At 47.2% G+C, this 23,099-nt stretch overlaps 1 protein-coding gene across 1 annotated transcript in view; it reads right to left on the bottom strand.

Moving 5' to 3' along the window:
• Positions 1 to 342: 342 nt before the first annotated feature.
• Positions 343 to 23,099, bottom strand: part of LOC135210217 (SWI/SNF-related matrix-associated actin-dependent regulator of chromatin subfamily B member 1-like) — a 99,939-nt gene continuing 77,182 nt past the window's right edge. Inside the window, exons 7-9 of the mRNA XM_064243053.1 lie at positions 21,017 to 21,207; positions 20,543 to 20,674; positions 343 to 485 (exon numbers count right to left, since the gene is read on the bottom strand). Coding sequence (XP_064099123.1) covers positions 446 to 485; positions 20,543 to 20,674; positions 21,017 to 21,207 — 363 coding nt within the window. The 3' untranslated portion in view covers positions 343 to 445. The remainder of the gene's footprint in view (positions 486 to 20,542; positions 20,675 to 21,016; positions 21,208 to 23,099) is intronic.

Here is a 23,099-nt window from a genome sequence, read left to right as displayed (position 1 = left end):
AAATTCACGAATTTCCCATTAACAATGGGTAGATATGGTCCATAGAGAAATCCGTGAATACACGAGTCCGCGAATGTCGAAAACACAAATACAAGGGTCCACTGTAACAATTTTTACTAGTCCCATACATGAATATGCACCCCTCGATTACTGCTTTTTGGAAAAGCACTTGAGTTATAAGAAAATTCTATTCAAGTATAATTTAGAATAACCAAACTATTAATTTTCTTCTTACAGTACATTGAATTTTATACAATGTACAATTAAAGTTTGCTTTTTTTCTGCATTAAATATTAATGTACCAAAAACGAACATAACTATGGTATTGATGAATAAACTATAAATATAAATTATGTTTATTATAACTGATGACTACACGTGCCTAAAAAAATTCTGCTTTCCATGATTAGTGGGTTAAAACTATGAGGGTATGAACTGTTCCCCTTTACCATCCAGGAGTAGTATTTGCAAGACGACGCATTCGCCTGAAAAGAAAAAAAATTTTTTTTTAGTAAAATGTCAGGACAAAAATCATTGAAAACTAACTCTACTGGTTACATTCATTAATATCACAATTTGTCGAAAAATGATATTGTTATGATACAATAAATTTTCATACATACTTACCTGGCAGATATATAGTACTTAGCAAAGACTCCGTCGTCCCCGACAGAAATTCAAATTTCGCGCCACTCGCTACAGGTAGGTCAGGTGATCTACCGGCCTGCCCTGGGCGGCAGGACTAGGAACCATTCCCGTTTTCTATCATATTTTCTCTCTTCCACCTGTCTCCTGCGGGGAGGCTGGGTGGGCCATAATCGTATATATCTGCCAGGTAAGTATGTATGAAACTTTATTGTATCATAACAATATCATTTTCATACAATCAACTTACCTGTCAGATATATACTTAGCTGATTGGCACCCTTTGGTGGAGGGTAAGAGACAGGTACTTCTGGAACAGACAGGTAAACAACATATGTTGTAGGTATAAATAAAACCTTGGTTCCTACCTGGTAGGTGGTAGACTTCGTGGGTGTTACCCAGTAGTCTGCATCACCTCAAGAAACTTTAGCGAGATATATGATCTATGGCCAAGAGTTCTTGTGGGTCTGCCGATGGGGTCTTATCCGCTTACTCGGCAGAGCCTGAAAGGACTTTGTCAATGGGTGCTGATCCACTTATATGACAATACACCTTATGAAGGAGCATACAACCAATCCTGACCACCTGATCCTAACCACATGTTAGTAATAAAGATTGTTCCGAGTTATCCCCCGAACTCTTCACAACAACCATAACTCAAAAAACACAATACGCACACATACATAAATTTTCAAAAAAAATTTATACTCATCTAATAAGATATCACAGGAGTTTCTTACTGAACAACAATGACTGGCCGCCAGTGCGACACCAAGCCCTTTTTGTTAGAAGACTCTAGAACATATCTAAAAAGAAGGTAAGTATATACTTAAGGATTGGTGTTGGCTCCTATACCCAGGATCGTATCCGCAGACACGAAAAGACCTAGAGAAAAACATTTCTCATAGGTCACACGAACGTCTCTCAAGTAATGAGATGCAAATACTGAGTTGCATCTCCAAAGTGTCGTATCCAAGATGTTTTTAAGTGACATATTCTTTTGAAACGAGAGAGACGTCGCTACTGCTCTCACTTCATGAGCTTTCACTCTCAATAGTCGAAACTCTTCGTCAGGACAGATCTTATGCGCGTCTGTAATGACGTTTCTCACAAAGAATGCAAGAGCATTCTTGGACATCAGTCTTGTGGGGTCTTTTACCGCGCACCAAAGACCTTGTCTAGAGGCCCCCATCTGGTGTTTTCTCTGAAGGTAGAACTTTAGAGCTCTTACAGGACATAGAGACCTCTCTGCTTCTCTACCTACGAGACTCGATAAGCCTTTAACCTCGAAGGTCTTAGGCCAGGGATTTGCGGGATTCTCGTTTTTAGCTAAAAACAAGGTTTTAAACGAGCAAATAGCTGAGTCCCCCTTGAATCCTACTCTATCCTCCAGAGCATGTAGTTCACTAATTCTCTTTGCTGTAGCTAAAGATAATAGGAATAAGCATTTCCTAGTGATGTCTCGAAACGACGCCAGATGAAGAGGTTCGAACCTTTCGGATGACAGGAATTTGAGTACTACATCTAGGTTCCAGTTAGGAGGAACCGGTTCCTTAGACTTTGTAGTCTCAAAGGATCTTATGAGATAGTGGAGATCCTTGTTATCTGCCAGATCTAATCCTCTATTCCTGAAGACTGCCGAAAGCATACTTCTGCATCCCTTTATTGTGGATACAGATAGATGAGATTCTTCTCTCAGGAACAGCAGGAAATCCGCAATTTCCGTTACAGAGGTAGTGGAGGAGGACAACTTCTTAGATTTGCACCACCTTCTAAAAACCTCCCACTTGGACTGATATACTTGTCTAGTGGAGGCTCTGCGGGCTCTCGCGATCGCGCTTGCAACTTTACGAGAAAACCCTCTTGCTCTGACGAGTCTTTCGATAGTCGAAAGGCAGTCAGAGCAAGAGCGGGGAGGTTTTGATGATACCTCTGGAAGTGTGGTTGTTTGAGAAGATCCATCCTTCTTGGGAGGGATCTGGGAAAATCTACCATCCACTCCACCACCTCCGTGAACCAATCTTGTGCCGGCCAAAAGGGGGCTATCAAGGTCATCCTTGTCCCCCCCCTTTGAAGACACAAATTTTTTCAGAACTAGTCCAAGGATTTTGAAAGGAGGAAAAGCGTAGACGTCTACGTGAGACCAGTCTAGTAGGAAGGCGTCGACTATTAGAGCTCTGGGGTCTTCCACGACCGAGCAAAAGACTTCCAGTCTTTTGGAGAGGAACGTGGCAAGGAGATCCACATGAGGAGTCCCCCAAAGAGACCAGAGATCTTGACACACATCTTTGTGTATGGTCCACTCTGTGTGAAGGACCTGGTTCCTCCTGCTGAGTCTGTCGGCCCTTACGTTCCTTTCTCCCTGAATGAACCTCGTAAGCAGGGAGATGTTCCTCTGGGACGTCCAAAGCAGAAGATCTCTTGCAAGTTCGTAGAGGAACAAGGAGTGAGTCCCTCCTTGTTTCCGATTGTAGGCAAGTGCTGTGGTGTTGTCCACATTTACTTGAACTACTTTGTTCGAAACAAGAGGTTCTAGACTCTTCAGAGCCAGGTGTACGGCGAAGAGCTCTTTGCAGTTTATGTGCCAGGACACCTGCGCTGCTTCCCAGGTGCCTGACACCTCCTTCGACCCTAATGTTGCTCCCCAACCTTTCTCCGAAGCGTCGGAGTACAACACTAGGCTTGGGTTCTGGATTTTCAGGGAGATTCCCTTGTTCTCCTTCAGAGGGGGCAACCACCATTCCAAGTGAGGTCTCATCTCCACTGGAATGGGAAAGGCGTCTGAATGAAGTCCGGTCTTCCAACTCCAAGACCTCGAGGAAGAATTGAAGTGGACGTAAATGAAGTCTTCCTAGCGGGAAGAACTGTTCGAGAGAGGAAAGGGTCCCTAGAAGGCTCAGCCATTCCCTCGCCGAAGTCTGTTCCTTCCCTAAGAAGAGAGAGACTTTCTGCAAGCCTTTTGCGATTCTCTCTTGCGAAGGAAATGACTTCTCGAGGTTTACGAGTAATCCCAACGATCTGATCAGGTTTAGTGTCAACGTAAGGTCCTCCAAACACTGTCTCTCTGATCTGGCCCTGATGAGCCAGTCGTCCAGATACAGAGAGATATTTACACCTTTGAGGTGAAGAAACCTCGCCACATTCTTCATCAGGCTTGTGAAGACCTGAGGAGCTGTGGAAAGGCCGAAACAAGGCTCTGAACTGAAAGATCCTTCCCCCCGTCATGAAACGGAGGAACTTCTTCGATGAAGGGTGGATCGGGACGTGGAAATAGGCGTCCTGGAGATCCAGAGACACCATCCAATCTCCTTGGCGCATAGCCGCAAGGACTGAGGCCGAAGTCTCCATAGAGAACTTCTCCTTCTGAACAAATTTGTTCAGAGCGCTGACGTCTAGTACTGGCCTCCAGCCCCCCGAGGCCTTCGCAACCAGAAAAAGGCGATTGTAAAACCCCGGGGAGTTTTGATCCAGTACTAGTTCTATCGCTCTCTTGTACATATGATCCACCATCAGTCGAAGAGTATCCCTCAGCACAGGATCCTTGTACTTGGCTGACAGTTCCCGCGGAGTTGAAGTCAGGGGAGGACTGTCCAGGAAAGGGATAAGATATCCCTTCCTTATCACAGACATTGATGAGGCGTCCGTGTTGATACGTGCCCAGGACTCCACAAATCCCAGGAGCCTGGCACCTACTGGTGTTTGGAGGAGAGAAGCATCACTTTCCCTTCTTAGAGGGACGGAAGGCAGACCTACCTCTCTTCTCAGGAGCCTTCCTTCTTGAGGGTGCTCTGGAGGTAGGGCCTCCTCGAAAGGGCTGAACCGACGTACTCGGTCCTTTCTTTTCCACCGCAGTCGCAGGTCTCTTCTTCCTTGATGACTGGGTAAGAAGGTCTTGAGTCGCCTTCTCAGTTAATGAACGGGAAATGTCTTTCACTAACTGAGAAGGAAACAAAAAGTCCGATAAGGGAGAGTACAACAGTGCTGCCCTTTGAGAGTGGGAGACTGCTTTAGTCAAAAAAGCACTGAAGACTGTCCTCTTCTTAAGAAGTCCCGTTCCAAATAAAGAGATCTCAAACGAGCCATCCTGTACCGCCTTGTCGATACATGACAGAATACACAGGAGAACTTCTGGGTCGAGTCCTTCTGAATCATGGGCCTTCTTGGACATCACCCCAAGGGACCAATCTAAGAAGTTGAAAACTTCTAATACATGGAAGAGTCCCTTGAGGAGATGATCCAGTTCTGAAATGCCCCAAGTCACACGGGCAGAGTTCAATCCTTGCCTTCTTGACGCATCGACTAAAGTCGAAAAGTTCGCTTCAGCCGAAGACGGAAGAGAAAGACCCATATTCTCTCCCGTCTGATACCAAATGCTCCGTTTACCAGTGAGCCTCGCTGGGGGCATGCAGAAGACCGTTCTGACCAGCTCCTTCTTCGAATCCATCCACGAATTCAAAGACTGAAGAGCCCTCTTCATAAAAATGGTGGGCTTCATTCTTAGAAAAGATGAAGACTTCTTCACCTTTGCGCTCGAGAACAGAGAGCGCGGAGAAGGAGGAGCGGCAGGGGATAAAGCGTCTCCGTATTCTTCAAGAAGCAGGGCTGTCAAGACTTTGTAGCTTGACAGTCCTTCTCTTCCACGATTCTCGTCTTCCGAGTTTTCCTCCAACTCGGGGTCTAGAGGAGACTCCGTAGACAAATCAGGACGTCTTTCCTCTGGGGGAGACAAACTCCTGATAGGAGAGGGACTAAGGGAATGATAATCCCTCCTCTTCAAAGTTTGAGCTTTGTGAGAAGCTTCCCTCTTGGCTGGCGCCAAACGCCTAGGCTTCTCCCCATAAAAGGATGACGCCTCGCGCTTGGATGACGCCTCTCGTCCGCCGAGCGTCCTGGTTGACGCCTCGCGCTTGGCTGACTCCTGATGTCTGGATGATGCCAAAACCTTGGCTGGCGCCTCGCGCTTATATGACGCCTCGCGCCTGGAAGACGCCTCACGTCTATCTGGCGTCACGTCTCTGAAATATGGCTCTCTCGATCTCGATCTAGAAAGCAAAACTTCTTCAGCATGTTTGGAAGACGAAGCTTCATGTCTGAAAGACGCCTCGCGTTTGGCAGGAGAGAGAGGACGAGACTTTTTGATCGGAAGAGAAACGTCCTTCTTACGAGGAGGATCTCTCACCAAAACTCCCACCAATGAGGCTAGCTGTTCTTGTACAGCAAGAAGAATTTTCCTTGAAGCTTCTCCCACGTCATCTTCAATGGGGGGAGAAGTCGAAGGCAAGTGGTCCGCTACGTCCATGTAGGGAGACGTTGACGCAACCTTCACCTTTTTGATAGAAGAGGGAGCTTCATCTGAGAAGCGCTCCGGGCTTGAATTCAAATCAGGTTCTCTCAAATGCCTTTTCAGTGGCCTAGAAAGGTCCGAATCCTTCCACCCTTGTTTAGGTGAAGGAGAGGGAGAGGAAGAGAAACACTCTCGCAGGACGCTTTTTCTATAGCGGCCCTGAGCAGCCTGAAGCGAAACAGACCTCCTTAAGGCTTTCGACTTTCCTTCTCCTCTGGGCATGGGAGCTTGGAAGAGGTCTAGGCCTGGGAGCGTCGCAGGGACGATCAAACGCCCCCTCCACAACACTGGGAGCACTCACTTCACTGAACACTTCACTTTCACTATCCTTACCTTGTAAGACGGCCATTTTGGACTTCATCTTATGGATAGTAGCCTTCAGATCGGCGATTTCAGAGGCCGATTCTGAAAGTAAAGCTTGTGAATTCGACACAGAGGGAGAATCAAAATCATCAAGGTTAGATATAGGGTCAATAAAAGGCTCAATAGGCCTTGTACTCACACTCTTCAAACGTCTAACCCTATCCCTCTCTAACTTCCTCAAATAAGAAGTTAGAGTCTTCCATTCTTCTGCATTTAACCCCTCACATTCATGACAGGTATTAGTAGAAGAACATTCAAACCCCCTACATTTACGACATACAGTGTGAGGATCAACCGAAGCCTTCGGTATCCTCACCCTGCAGCCTACATTCACACACATTCTCACACTCACATTTGAGTCAGACATACTGAGAAAAATCAAAAAGCAAGTCCAAATTCAGTCCACAGTAGCGAATGCCCAAAAACCACGATCCAGATACGTCACCAAAAGCCGAAGAAACGATGATCAAAAGGTTGAAATAAGAATCTAAGTCAGGAGGTAGTAACAACAATGTTGATACCACCGGCGACAGAGAAAATATGATAGAAAACGGGAATGGTTCCTAGTCCTGCCGCCCAGGGCAGGCCGGTAGATCACCTGACCTACCTGTAGCGAGTGGCGTGAAATTTGAATTTCTGTCGGGGACGACGGAGTCTTAGCTAAGTATATATCTGACAGGTAAGTTGATTGTATGAAATTGGATTTTTCCTAACTATACAAACCTGAGGTCCTTTAACAATGGAAAGGTAATCAGTGCCAAGCTGAAGCGGTCGTAAGCTTAGAACAAGGGGCTCGATGGTTAACTGCTTGTCCGGCAGTCGGGAGTTCCGCCCGACAGAGAGGTGAAGAGTCACTTTGCTTTAGGCCCAAGAAAACAGATTGAGGGGTGGCATGAGGTGGTACTATGTGTAAAGGACCTCAGGTTTGTATAGTTAGGAAAAATCCAATTTTCTACAAATTGTGATTTGTTCCGATACGTAATACAAACCCTCGGTCCTTTAACAATAGGAAGACACTTATTGGTGGGTGGAATCTGAGTCTTATGAACAGACTGGTGTTCGTCCAACCTTGGTTCCCTCCCTGGTCGTAAGAGCAGAGGGAGGGATCCTAGCCTCTGTCCAGCTGATCGGGGTGTGCACTGCGGGTTCAGTGGCCAGACTTCTGCACCCAATTCATAAGAGGGAGGCAAGCGTGCCTCTTATGAATAGCAAGCAAGAAATAGTTCCTACTTCAAGAGCCAATATGAAGTTATGGCTTTGTCTCTTGTTGGCATCCACTCCCCCCCTTTTTAGGGGAGTGGTGGATAACTGCTCCTATCCCTACTGAAAGGGATAGGCTGGAGCTTGGTCGCATAGCTTACCTGCATCTGCCTCCTGTCCAGCGTAGTGATGACCCCGGCCCTCTGCCCACAGGTAGAGGAGAGAAAAGAGGAGGAAGAGAAGCCAGTCACACTCTCTTTCACTCGTCCATTCATGCAGTCACACAAGGATGCGATGCTGTTCTGTCCGCTTGGGAGCTGGGTAAGCTACACAACCTGCTGAGCAGCCACCACAGGTCCCAAGGAAAAGGTGTCCAAGGACCTGTGGGCAATATCCCGAAGGTAGAAGGAGGTAAAGGTGGTCTGGTTGGCCCAAACCCCTGCCTTCAGAACCTGCGCCATGGAGAAGTCCTTGCGGAATGCAAGGGTTGGACCAATACCTCTGACTTCGCAGGCTATCGGACGAAGGGTGCGGGTGTCGTCACTATCATCCGCGTTGTATGCCCTCCTGATCACCTCACGAACTCAGAAAGAAAGAGTGTTCTTGGATACCTCTTTCTTGGTAACCCCGGTGCTAACGAAGAGGCGTCAACACTCAGGCCTGAGGTGCCGAGTTCTCTTCAGATAGCGCTGTAGCGCCCTCACAGGACAAAGCAGCATCTCATCCGCATCATTATCAGTGAAGTCCTTAAGGGAAGGGATCGTGAATGACTCGAACCCGAAGGGTCTTCGAGTCAAACTCCTAAGGACGAGAGTCACACCCCACCCCGGGGGCCTGAGTTCCCTGGGTGGGCAAGACCTCTCGAAGCTCTTCATAAGGAGGGAGATCTCAAAGGAGGAGGAGATATCCACTCCCCGCAGTTTAAGGACTAGGGCCAAGGCGGCTCTGTATCCTTTAACTGCGGAGATGGAGAGGAGCTTCTCTCAGTGAAGGAAAACGAGGAAATCTGCTACCTGCTGAAGAGTGGCTCTGAGAGGAGAGACCCCGTCCACGACACCAACCACACAAGACTCCCCACTTTCCCTGGTACACAGCTGCAGAGGACTGTCTGAGGTATCCAGCCATCTCTGTTGCTGCTCGGCGAGAAAAGCCTCTCTCGCTCGCAAGAGATGGTGGATAACAGCCAGCCGTGAAGAGACAGGGATCGAACCGATCGGTGGTACCGTTCCATGTGTGGTTGGCACAGGAGGTTGTGCCAGGGGGGAAGCTCTCCCGGTGCTTCGGCAAGCAGAGCCAGCAGGTCCGGGTACCAAACGGCCTGGGGCCATTTGGATGCCACCAGAGTCATCCGAAGATTCGTGGTGACCAGCACCCTGCTGATCATCTTGCGAATCAGACAGAACGGGGGAAAGGCATAGACGTAGAGGTTGTCCCACGGACGTTGAAGAGCATCCTCTGCAGCTGCCCATGGGACCGGCATTACTGAGTAGAAAACCTGAAGTTTTCTGTTGTGCCGGGTGGTGAACAGATCCACGATTGGAAGCCCCCACAAGTTGAAGAGACTTTCCACCACGTCTGGGTGGAGGGACCACTCGGTCCCTATCACCTGATCCTGACGGCTGAGCTTGTCTGCCACTACGTTCCTCTTGCCTGGAATGTAGCGAGCTGACAGCTTTATCGAGTGAGCCACGGTCCACTCGTGCACCTGCATCGTCAACTGATGCAACGGGAGGGACACTAGGCCCCCCGTTTGTTGACATACGCCACTACCATGGTGTTGTCGCTCATCAACACCACTGAGTGTCCCATCAGACGGTCCTGGAACTCTTGGGAGTGCGAAGAGGCACTCCTCTTACAAGGTTCCTGTCGTCCAGCCACCAGGCTAGGTCCTGCCTCACCTCCGTGAGAGACACGGGAAAGTAAGGCGGGTCTCTTGCCTGTGACCAACTCTCCTTTAGCCTCCACTGAAGAGACCGCAGGTGAAGACGCCCATGAGGGACTAACTTCTCGAGAGACAACAGGTGACCGATCACGACCTGCCATTGCTGAGCTGGCTGTTCCCGTAGACAGGAACCGTCCGGCTGCCTCCCTGAACCTGTTGATCCGCGAGTCTGCGGGGAAGACTCGCCCTGCTACCGTATCGATCAGCATGCCCAGGTACTTCATCCTCTGCTTGGGCTCGAGATCTGACTTCTCGAAGTTTACCATAATCCCTGGCGAGCGGGAGCTCGCCAGGACCAGCCAATCGTCGAGATACCTTAGAAGACGTATCCCTACTGAATGGGCCCAAGCCAACACCAGAGTGAACACTTGCGTGAACACCTGTGGGCGGTTGAAAGACCGAAACAAAGTGCCCTGAACTGGTACACCGTCCCGTTGAGGATGAAACGGAGGTACTTCCTGGAGGACTGGAGGATGGGTATCTGGAAATATGCATCCTTCAAGTCCACCGAAAGCATGAAGTCGTTCTCCCTAATGGACTCGAGCACTAAGCGTGTTGTTTCCATCATGAACCGAGTCTGGCGATTGAATCAGTTCAAGGGAGAGAAATCTATCACCGGACGCCAGCCCCCCCGAGGACTTCTCCACCAGGGAAAGTTGACTGTAGAAGCCCAGCAACTGATCCCATACGATCTCCACAGCTCCTTTGCTCAGCATGGCTTCTACTTCCTGCCGAAGCGCTACGTCCCTGGCAGAACCGGGGATGTACGTACGAAGATGGACCAGGTTATAGGTGAGGGGTGGCCGTGACTCGAAGGGGATAGTGGATGTCCTCCCAAAGGACATCCACTATCCAGGTCTTGGCTCCATAGCGCTGCCAAGTTGCCCAATGGCTCACCAGGCACACCCCCACTTCCGGCAGCAGGTGAGGCGGAACGCCTTCCCTAGTGTTTCCCTCCTCTCTTCGACTTCTTCTACCAAGCTCCTCCTCGGGAGAAGGAGGGCTGGTGACGGTCACTCCTTAGCAAAGAAGCCGAAGACTGAGTCTTTCCTCACGACTTCGACAAGGACGTCGTCTTGGTTGAAGAGGAAGCGCTAACTAAGCTCTTGGGCTTAGCCGCAGTGGCTCAAGGCTGCCCAACTGCCTTCGAGACTGCCTGGTGGACTAGACGGTCACTGTCGTTAGTGCACCGTTGCTCCAACGCAGCATCCACCATCTCTCTGGGGAAGAGAGGGGAACTCAGCACTGGTCCGTTGCGGAGGCCCAAGGCCGCCTCACGCCCTGCCGACCTGATCACTCGGGTAAGGACTGCTTCCCTACGCCTCAGAACTAGGTTGGCCCACAGGTTGGCCGTCTGGTGGGCCAGGTAGGAAATCACCCTACCACCAGACTGGCACAGTCTCCCGAAAGCCGGGTCTCCTTCAGGCGTGATGTTTCCCGAGGAGGCCGCGACCTTAGACACTGTGAGGACCACAGGTCTAACCAAGAGACTGCTTGGAACACTGCCATGGCGGTTGATTCCAAGGCCAGTGCCTCTGACAGCAGGTGCTGAAGAGACACACCCGGAGTTAGCCTAGCTAGCTCCGGGTTAACCTGCTTGGGCGGCAGAGGGTCCTCCGATGGCACATAGAAGCGCCTGTCGTGGTAGAGGTGGGGGAAGGAGCTTGGATGCCCTGCCGGACCAAAGCGTCCTTGGTTCCCTCTTGGGTCCCCAGAACGACTCCAGCCTAGACGTAGGCTCGGAAGGTGGGATCAGCGATCCTTCCCTGAGGTCATTGTGCTGATGAATCAGCGCAATTACCTCCGCAAAAGACCTCTGGATCTCGGGAGTGACTGCGTCCTGAGGAGATGGGCCATCAAACCCATCCAAAGAGAATGCCTCCCGCGATCCTCCTCCTTCCACAGGAGGAACCACCACAGACCCCTCATGGTCTCCTCCAACCACTTGGGCGTACGATCTGATCGGTCCTAGGACTGTGCCAGGTTCGTAGGCCCTCGTGGAGGGATTGCGAGAAGCGCACTCCTCGCAATCACTCCTGATTGCCTCGCTCTTCCCGGTGTAGCCCGAGGAAGTTGAAGGGATAGGAGAGGCAGACCTGACGCTGCCCCCTCGCCCACCAGCAGAACTGGCGTGCTTGAGGGGCTGCAGGTGATCGCCAACCCGCTGTGGCGATCACGCTGCAGGCCTGGTCGCTCGGCTCTCCAAGGGAGAGCAGCTGGACCGAGAACAGCGGCGGCGATCCTGAGCGTCAGAAGAGCTGCTGCTGGTCCCCCTCTCCGACCAGTCCCGGTGGGAGTGGCCACGCCGCCTGAACCAGCCGAAGCTGGTCCTGGCGACCGAGGGGACCGCTTCCTCGCCTCAGATCGCGGCCGGTCTAGGACCGTCGCATCAACCCTGGGTACCAGCAGCTCACCACGAGAGCAATCACTGGCCTGGTGGGAGTCACCTGCGCGACTCCCGCCAGTCTTCCACTCCGTGCCTGGATCCTGGAGTCAAGCGGGCTTGGCTGCCTGGATCCTGGAGTCGAGCGGGCTTGGCTGCCTGGACCTTGGCTGCAATCACGGTCACCCACAGGTGACAGTAGATTCGGTACCTCTAGTGAACGAGAGGCTGAGATGGATCCTGGTGTAGGGGCAGAACCCTTGGCGCCAGGCGAGCAGGTACCGGTGTTAGCTGGTACCCCTCTGGTCCCCGTCTTCCTCCTTGCGGAAGGAGAGACGGGCCCCGTTCCCAAAGAAACAGGAGAACCAGTGGAAGACCCAACCTTCCCACCAGAGTGGGGCGGACCCTTAGAAGTCTCAGAGCGAGCTTTCTTAGGGGGGGAGGAGGCTGCCTTCTTCTTCCTCAGCTGTGGGGCCTTGGAAGTTGAAGGGGAAGAGGCGGCAGCAGACGACAACAACACCTTCCTCTTCTTCTTCTTTGTCAGCTTCCTCAGGACCACCGTCAGGTCTTCCATCCAGGACGGAGCCGGGGCAGTTGCCGAAGCAACAGGGCCTGGCTGCACCTGTCCGGAAGGACCTGGGATGGGGGCAGCAACAACAGTAGCAAGGATTGGTACTGGAGCGGCAGGCACAGGAACAGGCGGCGGAACAGGAGCCAGCGACACCTTGGGCACAGGTCGAGTGGGGAGTTCTTGGGACACCGAAAGTCGGGGGCTGGAGCAAGAGTGATGAAACTAGGCGGCGGGGTAACCTCCATCCTCTGCGGAACCACGAGCGGAGCCTGCACTGCAACTGTCGGGGTCACCATGGCCACCACGTGCTGCGTATACACGAGATGAGGGGGCGCAGCATACCCTGGCGTCGACATGGTGGTAGATGTCGACATCTCAGGACTATGAGTTACCGGCCTGGAACTCTGCGCGAGGTGGTAGAGAAGCCCCGAACGCTCGGTGTCCCCTGGAGCCCCAGCGAGTACCAGACCTGGCCAAGATCGTCACCCACGGCAGAAGCACCTGAGGATGGACAAGCAGTTAACTATCGAACCCATTGTTCTAAGCTTACGACCGCTCCAGCTTGGTGCTGATTACCTTCCTATTGTTAAAGGACCGAGGGTTTGTATTACGTATCGGAACAAACAATTTTCACTTAAATGACTCAAAAGTTTTGAACGTTCAACATAATTGTAAAATGGTCAACACTTTAAGCTTGTACAAGTTAGCATGTGTTCAGTTAGGAAGTCTGGTAAACATGGGTTTAGTATTCAGCTGAAAGCCATTTAAATAAATATGATATTGTTAAGATACAATAAAGTTTTGTACATACTTACCTGGCAGATATATACTTAGCTATAGACTCCGTCGTCCCCGACAGAAATTCGAATTTCGCGGCACACGCTGCAGGTAGGTCAGGTGATCTACCGCCCCTGCCGCTGGGTGGCAGGAATAGGAACGATTACAGTTCTAGAACCAGATTTTCTCTTCCACCTGTCTCCTGAGGGGAGGTTGGGTGGGCCCTCAATCGTATATATCTGCCAGGTAAGTAAGTACAAAACTTTATTGTATCTTAACAATATCATTTTTGTACATGGAACTTACCCAGCAGATATATACTTAGCTGATTGACACCCTTGGCGGTGGGAAAGAGACAACTATTTACTGAATAGACAGGTAAACAACATACGTTGTAGGTAATAAATAAATAAAACCTTGGTTCCTACTTGATCAGGCGGAAGACTCCATGGCTAATGCCTAGGAATCTGCTTCGCCTCAAGAGCCTCAGCGAGGATGTGACCTATGGCTAAGAGTTCTTGTGGGTCTGTCGATGGGGTCTTATCCATTTACTCGACAGAGCCTCTTACATGACAATATGCCTATGCCAAGTGGCATAATTAAGGAGCACAACACCGATCCCGATCACCTGATCCTAACACGAGGGTTAGTGCTTAAGTTGAAAAGAGTTATCTACAAACTCCTTTCAAAAAACCCAAAGAAAAAACACGTTAAATAAAATTTAACTCACTAGTTAAGGATCAGTATCTGCTCCCTATCCCAGCAATGTATCCGCTTAGACACGTATCAACCAAGAGAGAAGGATCCCTCGAAGGTTATCTTGACATCCTTCGGATAATGGGAAGTCAACACAGAGTTGCATCTCCCGTATGTGACAGCTAATATGTCCTTATGACATATTGTTAGGGAAAGAACAAGAATTCGGAAAAGCTCGCACTTCATGTGCTTTTAATTCTCAGCTGTTTGAAGGAATCATCAATGCACTTATCAAGTGCTTAGGAGATCACAATGTCTCAAAGAAGGCCAGGGCGTTCTTTGATATAGATCTCTTCTGGGTGAAGCCTGGAGCCTGGCTAGCGCTTCGTGCCTGGCAGGCGCCTAGCGCCTGTCTAGCGCCGTCGGAGCCTCGCCGCCTTGGCTGGAGCCTGCGCGGCGCCTGGACATGGCGCCTGGGCGCCTGGCTGGTGCCTGATTGGCTCCTCCTTCCTGGCTAGCGCCTCGCGCCTGGCTGGAGCCTTGCATCTGGCTGGTGCCTTGCGCCTGGAAGGCACCTGGAGCCTGGCAGAAGACTTCATGATTACTGTCTATGAGTCTGCATGCCTCAAGAGTTTCAGCGAGGTAGGGACCCATGACTGACAAACCCTTCTGGATCATGTCAATGGGGGCTAGCCCGCTTACACGACAGAGCCTTCTCGGATCGTGCCAATGGGGGCTGACCCACTTACATGGCAGAGCCTTACCTGTATCATATCAATGGGGACTAGCCCTCTTACATGACAGAGCTTTAGGTTTCTCTTTACTGGAAGGAGCCTTGCGCCTGGATGGATCCTCAATCCTGACTGGAGCCTAGCCTTGAAGGAGCCTGGCACCTGGATGGCGCCTGGCTGGCTTCTAGAGCCTGGGCTGGCTCCTAGAGCCCTGGCTGGCTCCTGGAGCCTGGCTGGCTCCAAGAGCCTGGCTGGCTCCTAGAGCCTGGCTGGCTCCTAGAGCCTGGCTGGCGCCTCGCGCCTGGCTTGGCTCCTCCACACTTGCTGGAGCTTCGAGCTAGGAAGAGTCTCTAGGCTGTCTGGCGATGTCCACATCGGACACTCTTATATCTGTCCGATTTGTTCGCCTCTAGGTTGGAGGCCCGCTCCTTCTCAGTATCCGACCATGACAGAGTTCCTTGGAACTGTCCGCCTCTGGCGTTTTTCGCCTGTATTGGCATTTGGCACTTGGCTGGCGCTACATTGTCCGAGAGACCTGAACAACCACATAGTTTATCAGGAGACTGGAGAAGGGTGGAAGAAATTCTTCCCCTTTGAGCTTTTGGCCCCTGGCAAGGGGAGGTGATTTTTTAGTCAAGCTACAACCCAGTAAACCGACAATAATACTAGCAATACAAGAGAGAAGAGTCTTCCTCCGAGGAGGATCCTTCGTGAACACTTCTTTTGCTAACAAGATCTCTTCTTACATGTTGATGAGGTTCCTCGTTGCAGAATCTTCCCTATCCTTGCCCGAAGGAAGGGAAGGAGTCTGGAAGTCGAAGGAGACTCTGAGCTGAAATTGGGCGGAACCCTGATTTCTAGCTCTTATTGTATCCTTCTGAATACCTTCTGGGAAGCATTTTGAGCCCTCATCGCACCCCGAAGACTCTGTAGGCAAACGTTTAAACCATCTCTTCTTCTGTAGATGAAAATGCAAGTACCCTGCCTGGACAACGAAGCTTCTATCTGAAAGCGTTGCGTCAGGAATAGAGGGATTTAGTTCTTTTGCCAGACATACTATGCTGGCAAGAACCCATTGCCGAGTCTCCATTGAATCTGATGCGAGATTCCAATGCACAAAAAATTCACTTGTCTTCTTGGTCGTTTAGGGCTAAGAGAAACAAAGAATTCCTTCATTAAACTTCCTCAAAGAAAGTTTTGATGAGGAGCAGTTCCCTTTTGTCGGAACACGGAATCTGTGGCCACAAAAAAGATCCCATTCGAAGTACATGATATCCTACTCTTGTCGTATTGCGGTATCGTATAAGATCCCGAAGATCTTAATCCTCTGTTATCTCTAATTCCCCTTGTAGAGACAGAGTATAGCCTTTTACTGCGTTCTTTGATAGCAGATATATACATAGGTGATTCTTCCCTCTGAAAGTGAAGAAAAAACCTCGCTATGTGGTTCACAGAGGTATCGGAAGAGGACAGTTTCCTCATTCCATCTAGCACGATCTGCAGCAATTCTATGTCTTAGCCATGACTATTGTCATTTACCTTGAAAAAACCTCTCATTCATGTCCACTTCTGGTCAGTCTGCACGCGGACAGACTCAGAGTGGAGAGGTTTTATAGGTCTATTTATAATAGATTCTGATAGAATATCTGTTAAGAATTTATAACTAGGGGAAAAAAGACTAAAGTTTATTCCCCTTCTTTAAATTTAAAGATGTCTTATATTGCTACCTCTCTTGGTTCGAGGAAAAAGAAGCAGTCTAAAGGAAGCCTGTTCGTCTTCTACCTTACAAAGAGATCTATGAAGAAGACTTTCCGCAGGTTCTCACAACTCTTTTCAATAAATGTTAGACATACGTTAACAGTTATTATCTTCGATCGAGAAGGTTCTCACGGACATGCAAAATCTTGCATCGAACCTCTTAAGGATCGTTACGTTCCGTGTCTGTTCCCAGATAGGTTCTCTTTTGTTAACGCGAACAGGGGCGAAAAAAGAGATTCTCGATGCTCTTTGCGATATGAGAGAGTCGTGGAATTGGCCTAAGTGATTAAAATAAATCATTTCATCATTCCTTGTAAGCGACCCCTTTTCAATTAAATGGGTAACGAAATCAGGAACGAATCTTGCCGTTACCGAGCCTGCTGTCCGAGAGGCTACTGGACTCTTAGGTTAATAACTCGTATAAAACGAGAAAATATCTTGGATGGTGCTTCTGGCGCAATTTGCGCCAGGCTGGCGCTTCCTTCTAGTTCTTTTTAGGTTATGTGCCATAACATCTATGCCTTTATGGTACCCGACATCCTTCACATGTTAATTCCGTTCTTAGTGGGAAAAAACTTTTATATACGTAGTATAGTCCATTCAGGGAAACAACTTCTGCCACAAAGAGAATGTTTCCCATCCGACTCACCCAACTTCTCTTGAGCAATATCCGATTCTAAAAAGGTTGTGTGCGTTTCTATAAAGGATGAGAGAATTATATATATCGCGCTCTGCCGTATTAGAATCCTTTATAATACTGTCACATTGTGGTAAACAGCATTAATCTAGGAAACCTTTGTAAGGATACTAGGAATTCTGTAGTTAACCTCGGTATGTGCATAAGACTTGACCATACCGTAGTCTTAAAGTGAATTCTCTACTACATTCATCTTCTCACTAAGCATGTACTCTAATAAGCCATGCTTTCGTAAGCATGAGAGCATTATACAATATAGAGTTCCGTTGCGTTAGAATCCTTTAAAAATGTTACCTACGGTAAACAGCATTGAAATGTTGTAATATCTTTCTTATTGAAAGTTTCTTAGCAAAAGGCAGACAATATTTTTATTTATTTTTTGTTTTTTTGCTTAACTATCCCTCAATCCGAGGCTAAAACCACGATTGTAGGGGAGAGACACGGTTAGTCATTCCATCCCGCAGGAGAGAGACATGTAATCGACCACTCATGACCGACACCTACATGATACTGCGTTGGTGTCTAAGGCCTAAGCGATAGCAGTCTCGTTAGCCGACTGGCCTTACTCTTCCAGAGTTGCCAGCTACTCCATTTAATAAAGGAATCTTATAAAATTATTATCGAACTTCAGGAAGTTCTTATAATGCATATCTAAGCGAAACAAGACTTCGATAAATCTAGAAGCTAAGTAGGTGTTGTCTTAACAATCCCTTTAAGCGTAGTCCTTCCTAGGAAATTCCTGGAAGGATACTGGTAATTGAGTTGCTCAGCAAAGAAGTAACTACGGTATGTGCTTATGATTTGCCGTATCGTATTCTCATACAGCAGATACTCTACTACCTTCTTTCCCTGCCGAGTCAGATAGAGAAAGGAAAAATTTTTACTATCTTCGTTCTTTTCGTTGATAGAACGATAGAAAGAAGTTAATCCAGGAACTCTTTAAATCTTCGTGATTTCCTTATAAATCGTGGAAGAGACAGAATTCCTGTTCATCTGTAGGGTTTATGGAAGGAAGTAGATATTTCCTATCCGCCACCATACCCAAACGTCGATGAGATTCTTATAAGAAAAACTCCAAAAGCTCTTGCCTCTTCATAACGAGGGAAGAGCATGAATGAAGGAGAGAGTCCTCTGAATAATGAAAAAATGGCTTCTCTTAGTATCAGAATCCTTCAGGCAAAAGCGACGGCCGCCTGTGCGACATCTTGCACCTTTGCCAGGGGAAAGTTGCTCAAGTTGAAAACTCAAAGAGGAGCCTCGCGACTGACCTCTCTCTCATAAGAAGATTAGGAATATTCTGGCACCTGGCTCCTTGCACCTAGCGCCTGGAATGTTCCGCGCGCCTGGAATGTTCCGCGCGCTAGAAAGGAGACTCGCTCCTGGAACGTTCCGCTTGCGTGGAAGGTCCCGTGCGCCCTGATAGTTCCGAGCGCCTACTAGAGCCCTTTTAGAAAGAGCCTCTTGCCCGGAAACGTTCAATGGAAGGATCGTTCTGATTGCCACTCTACTATAAGGCTCCTTGCTCTAGCCGTCTGTTTTTCTGGCGCAATTTGCGCCAGGCTGGCGCTTCGTCTCTTTGAAGGCGCCTTGCGCCAAGAAAAATTTTCTAGAACGCGGCTCGCGTTTGGTTGTAGGAACGCGGCTCGCGCTAGTCTGTTAGCTGGAACGCGCCTCGCTGCTGGCTATTGGAACGTAGCTCACGCTAGCTTGCTGGAACGCGGCTTCCTGGCAGCGGCTGGCTCTTGCTCAGTGTTCTCTTAGTTTTCAGAGAACGCGCTAGATCATCGAAACTCCAAACATACATTCTTCGTCTTTTCGGATGTAAGATGAAGAGACGCACTTTTTTAAGGATGCCTTATCAATGGCTATCCTTGGCAGTCTGGGACGTTCTACAGAACCTGCCGAGGGGACGCCTGACCGGTGGGGTTCTCCCTAACCTTCCTGCGGCTGTCGACTTTCCTCCTCCACTGGGTCTGGGAGTTTGGAAGAGGTCTAGGCCTGGAAGCGCTACGGAGCCGATCAGACGCACCCTCCACTGCACTGGGAACACTATATTCACTTCTTACCTTTTTAGAGCTCGCCTTTTGAGCTCCATCCATTTATCTTCAAATTTGCACATATGAATTTGTAGATTCTGTGGAGTAAGAAGGTGATGAGGATGCAACAACTACTAGAATTGTCAATACTCTAACTGCTCGTTAGTACGAGAGCTCTTAAAGCTTCTAAAGGAAGCGTATCTAGTTATATGCTTTCTGACTTCCTAAAGTAGGAAGTTAGATCTTATATTTCCTTCATCAAGTTCTAACACTTATACACGTATTAGTGAAAAAAAAAATCAATATTTCCCTTATTGCAAAATATATGAGTGTCTACCGAAAAATTCGGTAGTTTCACGTAATATATTCTTCGAAATTTTGAAGCCAAATTCATTAAAAAGTTAATAAAAGCGTATGCCAAACCAAAGACCCAGTACTTCCCTGCAAAAGACAGCCCAGAAGGTCGATGGCGATGAAAAAACGAAAATCAAGTCAGGAGGTAGCAACAACGTATGTTGACACTACCGCGACAGAGAAAATCTGCTTCTAGAACGGTAATCGTTCCTATTCCTGCCACCCAGCGGCAGGGGCGGTAGATCACCTGACCTACCTGCAGCGTGTGCCGCGAAATTCGAATTTCTGTCGGGGACGACGGAGTCTATAGCTAAGTATATATCTGCTGGGTAAGTTCCATGTACAAAACTGACAGGATATGGTTCAGCTTTCATGTTTGTAAACAAGTCCCTTCAATGAATGACTTACTGCTACCACTGACAATATACAGAACAATTAGGGAAGTCTGACAGATCAGTACAAAATCCATCAACAAACCATACAAGGAATTTCATCTGCTAGGCAAATACATATAACAGGCACACTTAAGAATGGTGAACAACACCCCCCCCCCCCCACAACTAGATCCTCAGCCAACCAAAAATCCGTTAATACTTAAAACCCCTCTAAAAATGCTTATAACTGCCTATTTTGATAGTTCAAACACAAGAAAAAACCCTCTAAAAATGATTAAACCCAAATATTTTAATAGTTTTTCACAAAAAATGCATTTAAGTCATGAAATTTAAATGAAAATACATTATTTAGTGAATACTTCTCTGTGAAAACTACTGCAAATGGGTGAATTTTCCACGAATAATGGGTAGATATGTTCCCTAGAGAAACCCGCAAATCTTGAGAAAGCAAACACAGGGTGATAAGCAATGCAGCTGGGACTAAAGTGAGACTGCAAAGATAAGATCTTTCAGCAAAATCTGCTGTGACTTGCAAGGACCACCATTAATATCATATCCTAAAACTATAAACTGATTTGATGCACTTTAAGTGTTAAAAATTATACATTCTCATCGATATCCTGAATAAGACAGAAGGACTAGTTACAAACCTGGTATTTCTGTCCTGATCTCTGATTTTCTTCTCCATTTCAGCATCTGTAAGGGTTTCCAGGAATGGAGACCACTGGTCTGCTTCACTCTGAGATCGGAATGGTACTTCAACACATGGAAGGGGAGCTTCACTGTGAAGGAAAAAAAAAAAAAAAAAAAGTGAAAATATTTCTGTAAAAACTTTGATTTTGTATCAGTGCTTTGTTTATAAAACAGAATTTTTTTATTCAAACCTATTTCTTGTACAATTATGTATGTTCATGATTCACTATTAAAAAAATTGTACAGACTTGGTATTTTCAATGTCTGATAGCTGTGCATACTTTAAAGTCACTGTATTAGCAAATGACAAACCCTAGCATAGTAGATAAGGAAAGCAAACCATCTCAAATGAAACATAAGATCAAAAATTCAGAGGGCAAGAACAGCCTAAACCTTGTATGTGTCCAAAAAGAAAAAAAATCTCAACATACCTGAAGGCATATGTTCGCTGATGCCAAAAGAGTTGGCCCCGTACAGAATATGCTATTGCCGTTACAAACTCTCCTCCTAGGCCCAGTTCAGAGCATAATTTAGAGGCAAAATCCTCAGGAGAATTTTCAGGTTCTGACATGTCCCATTCAAACTGATCATTAAGGGAAATGTTCCCAACATGGATATTTAACTGAAATGGAAATTAATATGATTATCTGTAGATGTACAGAGAAGTGGTAAACGTCATCAAATTCACATAAAAGGAACTGAAATAACTATATGCTACCTATTCTGACTCGCTTCAATATAAGTAGAGCATTTCTAATTACAAGTGATCATATAGCTTAAAGTGAATTGAAACATAGTTCTATACTACAACATTCGGGTTACTTCACTCATTCTGAATAACAATTAAGACATTGCATTGCAGTTCTATACTACGACATTCAGGTTACTTCACTCATTCTGAATAACAATTAAGACATTGCATTGCATTGTGTATATAACAAATCTATAAATAAATTAAACTTCCTATTAATGCAAATGACAGTCTTGTTATCCCTAGCTTGAATGTCTGAGATCGGTGTTAACACAATCTCTAGTATTTTGTCACCGTCATCTAAAGGGCACCACAAGAAAATTCTCCTTATGCTTACATATGCATATCTCCTAAAGGAATTTCCCTAAATGAACTTTCAGATGGAAGGAATACTTAGGTGGCTTTGAGATCCCAATGACTCAGAGATCTGCAGGGCAGCGTCTTGTCTAGCTGATATCTTAACTAACTACGAAATGTTCGACCAACTACCGAACAAGCAAACAACCAATGACAGGTACCCAAGCTCTATCACGCATATACTTACAATCTAATATATGAAATAACCAAACACAAAGCTTTTTACAACAAGTAAATACTAAGTACAATATAGCATAATATCTTCCTTTCACACAAGACACATTTCCACTTTATGTAAATCAGGAAAATATACAACTACGTTACAACTTGCGACAAAGTACAATCTATCTTGTCGAAGTTTCGACATATGTACTCCCCCGCAAGAAAAACTCATATCTACATTATTTACAAATAGTCCTGTTCTTATCAATGCCTTCCTGGCTTTTGTAATTTCTGAGCAGTCCTTCTTGGGCGGGTGCTTGACTGAATTTCCTCTTTCGCAGGATTAATTACTTCTATCTCCTGCCACAGCTCTAGGGGATATAACTTATTTACAGGTCTCACGAGCTATGGGCTGTTCTTATTAACTTGATCACTTGGTCCAACTTCCACTTGCTCCTTGGCCCCTCATGAATGTGGACTACTTCCCCTATCCTGTGCCAAGAGCTATGCATCATTCCTACTCGATGGGTCTCCTAATTTTGTTAAATACTCCCTCTCCCACCTTTTACACAGGTTGTCGCACAACCTGGGCACATAAGGGATCTATTCTCGGTGAACTTTCTCTGTCCATAAGTAAGGTCACCACAGATCTTTCCCCAATTTACTACTTCTCTTGGGAAGGACTCTTTCCCATGAATCAAAGGGTAAGGGGTTAAAATTTCCAAGTGATTCAAATCCCTGGGCATGTAACTTAATGGTCTATCATTGATGATCCCTTTCAGCTCCACCAATACACAGATTAGTTCTTCAAAGCTGAGTACGGCCCGGCCTACGATCTTTTTTTAGGAATGACTTAGGAAGTCCTATCAGCTTTTCCCATATATCACCAAACCATGGTGATCTTGCTGATATGAACTTCCAGTTACACCACATATTTAACAGATGGGAAACCTCTTCTGCTGCAGAACTATCTAAAACTCGCGAGGAGTTTTAGTGAATACTATACTTTTACAAGAGGCAATACCCAATCACAAAGTTACTGCACCTTTCAAGGACGATACACCTTCAGAAACTTTGTTTAATTTCTACAATTAGTATAAGTTTTCATGCTTTTTCACCCTCAGCAAACATTACGTAAATATATACATGTTTTCTTTATTTTATGACTGACTTATGAAGTTTACCTATTGATGTAAAGAAAACATCTTTTACTCTGAGGGAAAAAGAAAATGGCATCCCATAAA

Source organism: Macrobrachium nipponense, chromosome 39 (assembly GCF_015104395.2).
Source record: "Macrobrachium nipponense isolate FS-2020 chromosome 39, ASM1510439v2, whole genome shotgun sequence".
NCBI classification, from domain to species: Eukaryota; Metazoa; Arthropoda; class Malacostraca; order Decapoda; family Palaemonidae; genus Macrobrachium; species Macrobrachium nipponense.
This window is presented reverse-complemented; position numbering and strand designations above follow the sequence as displayed.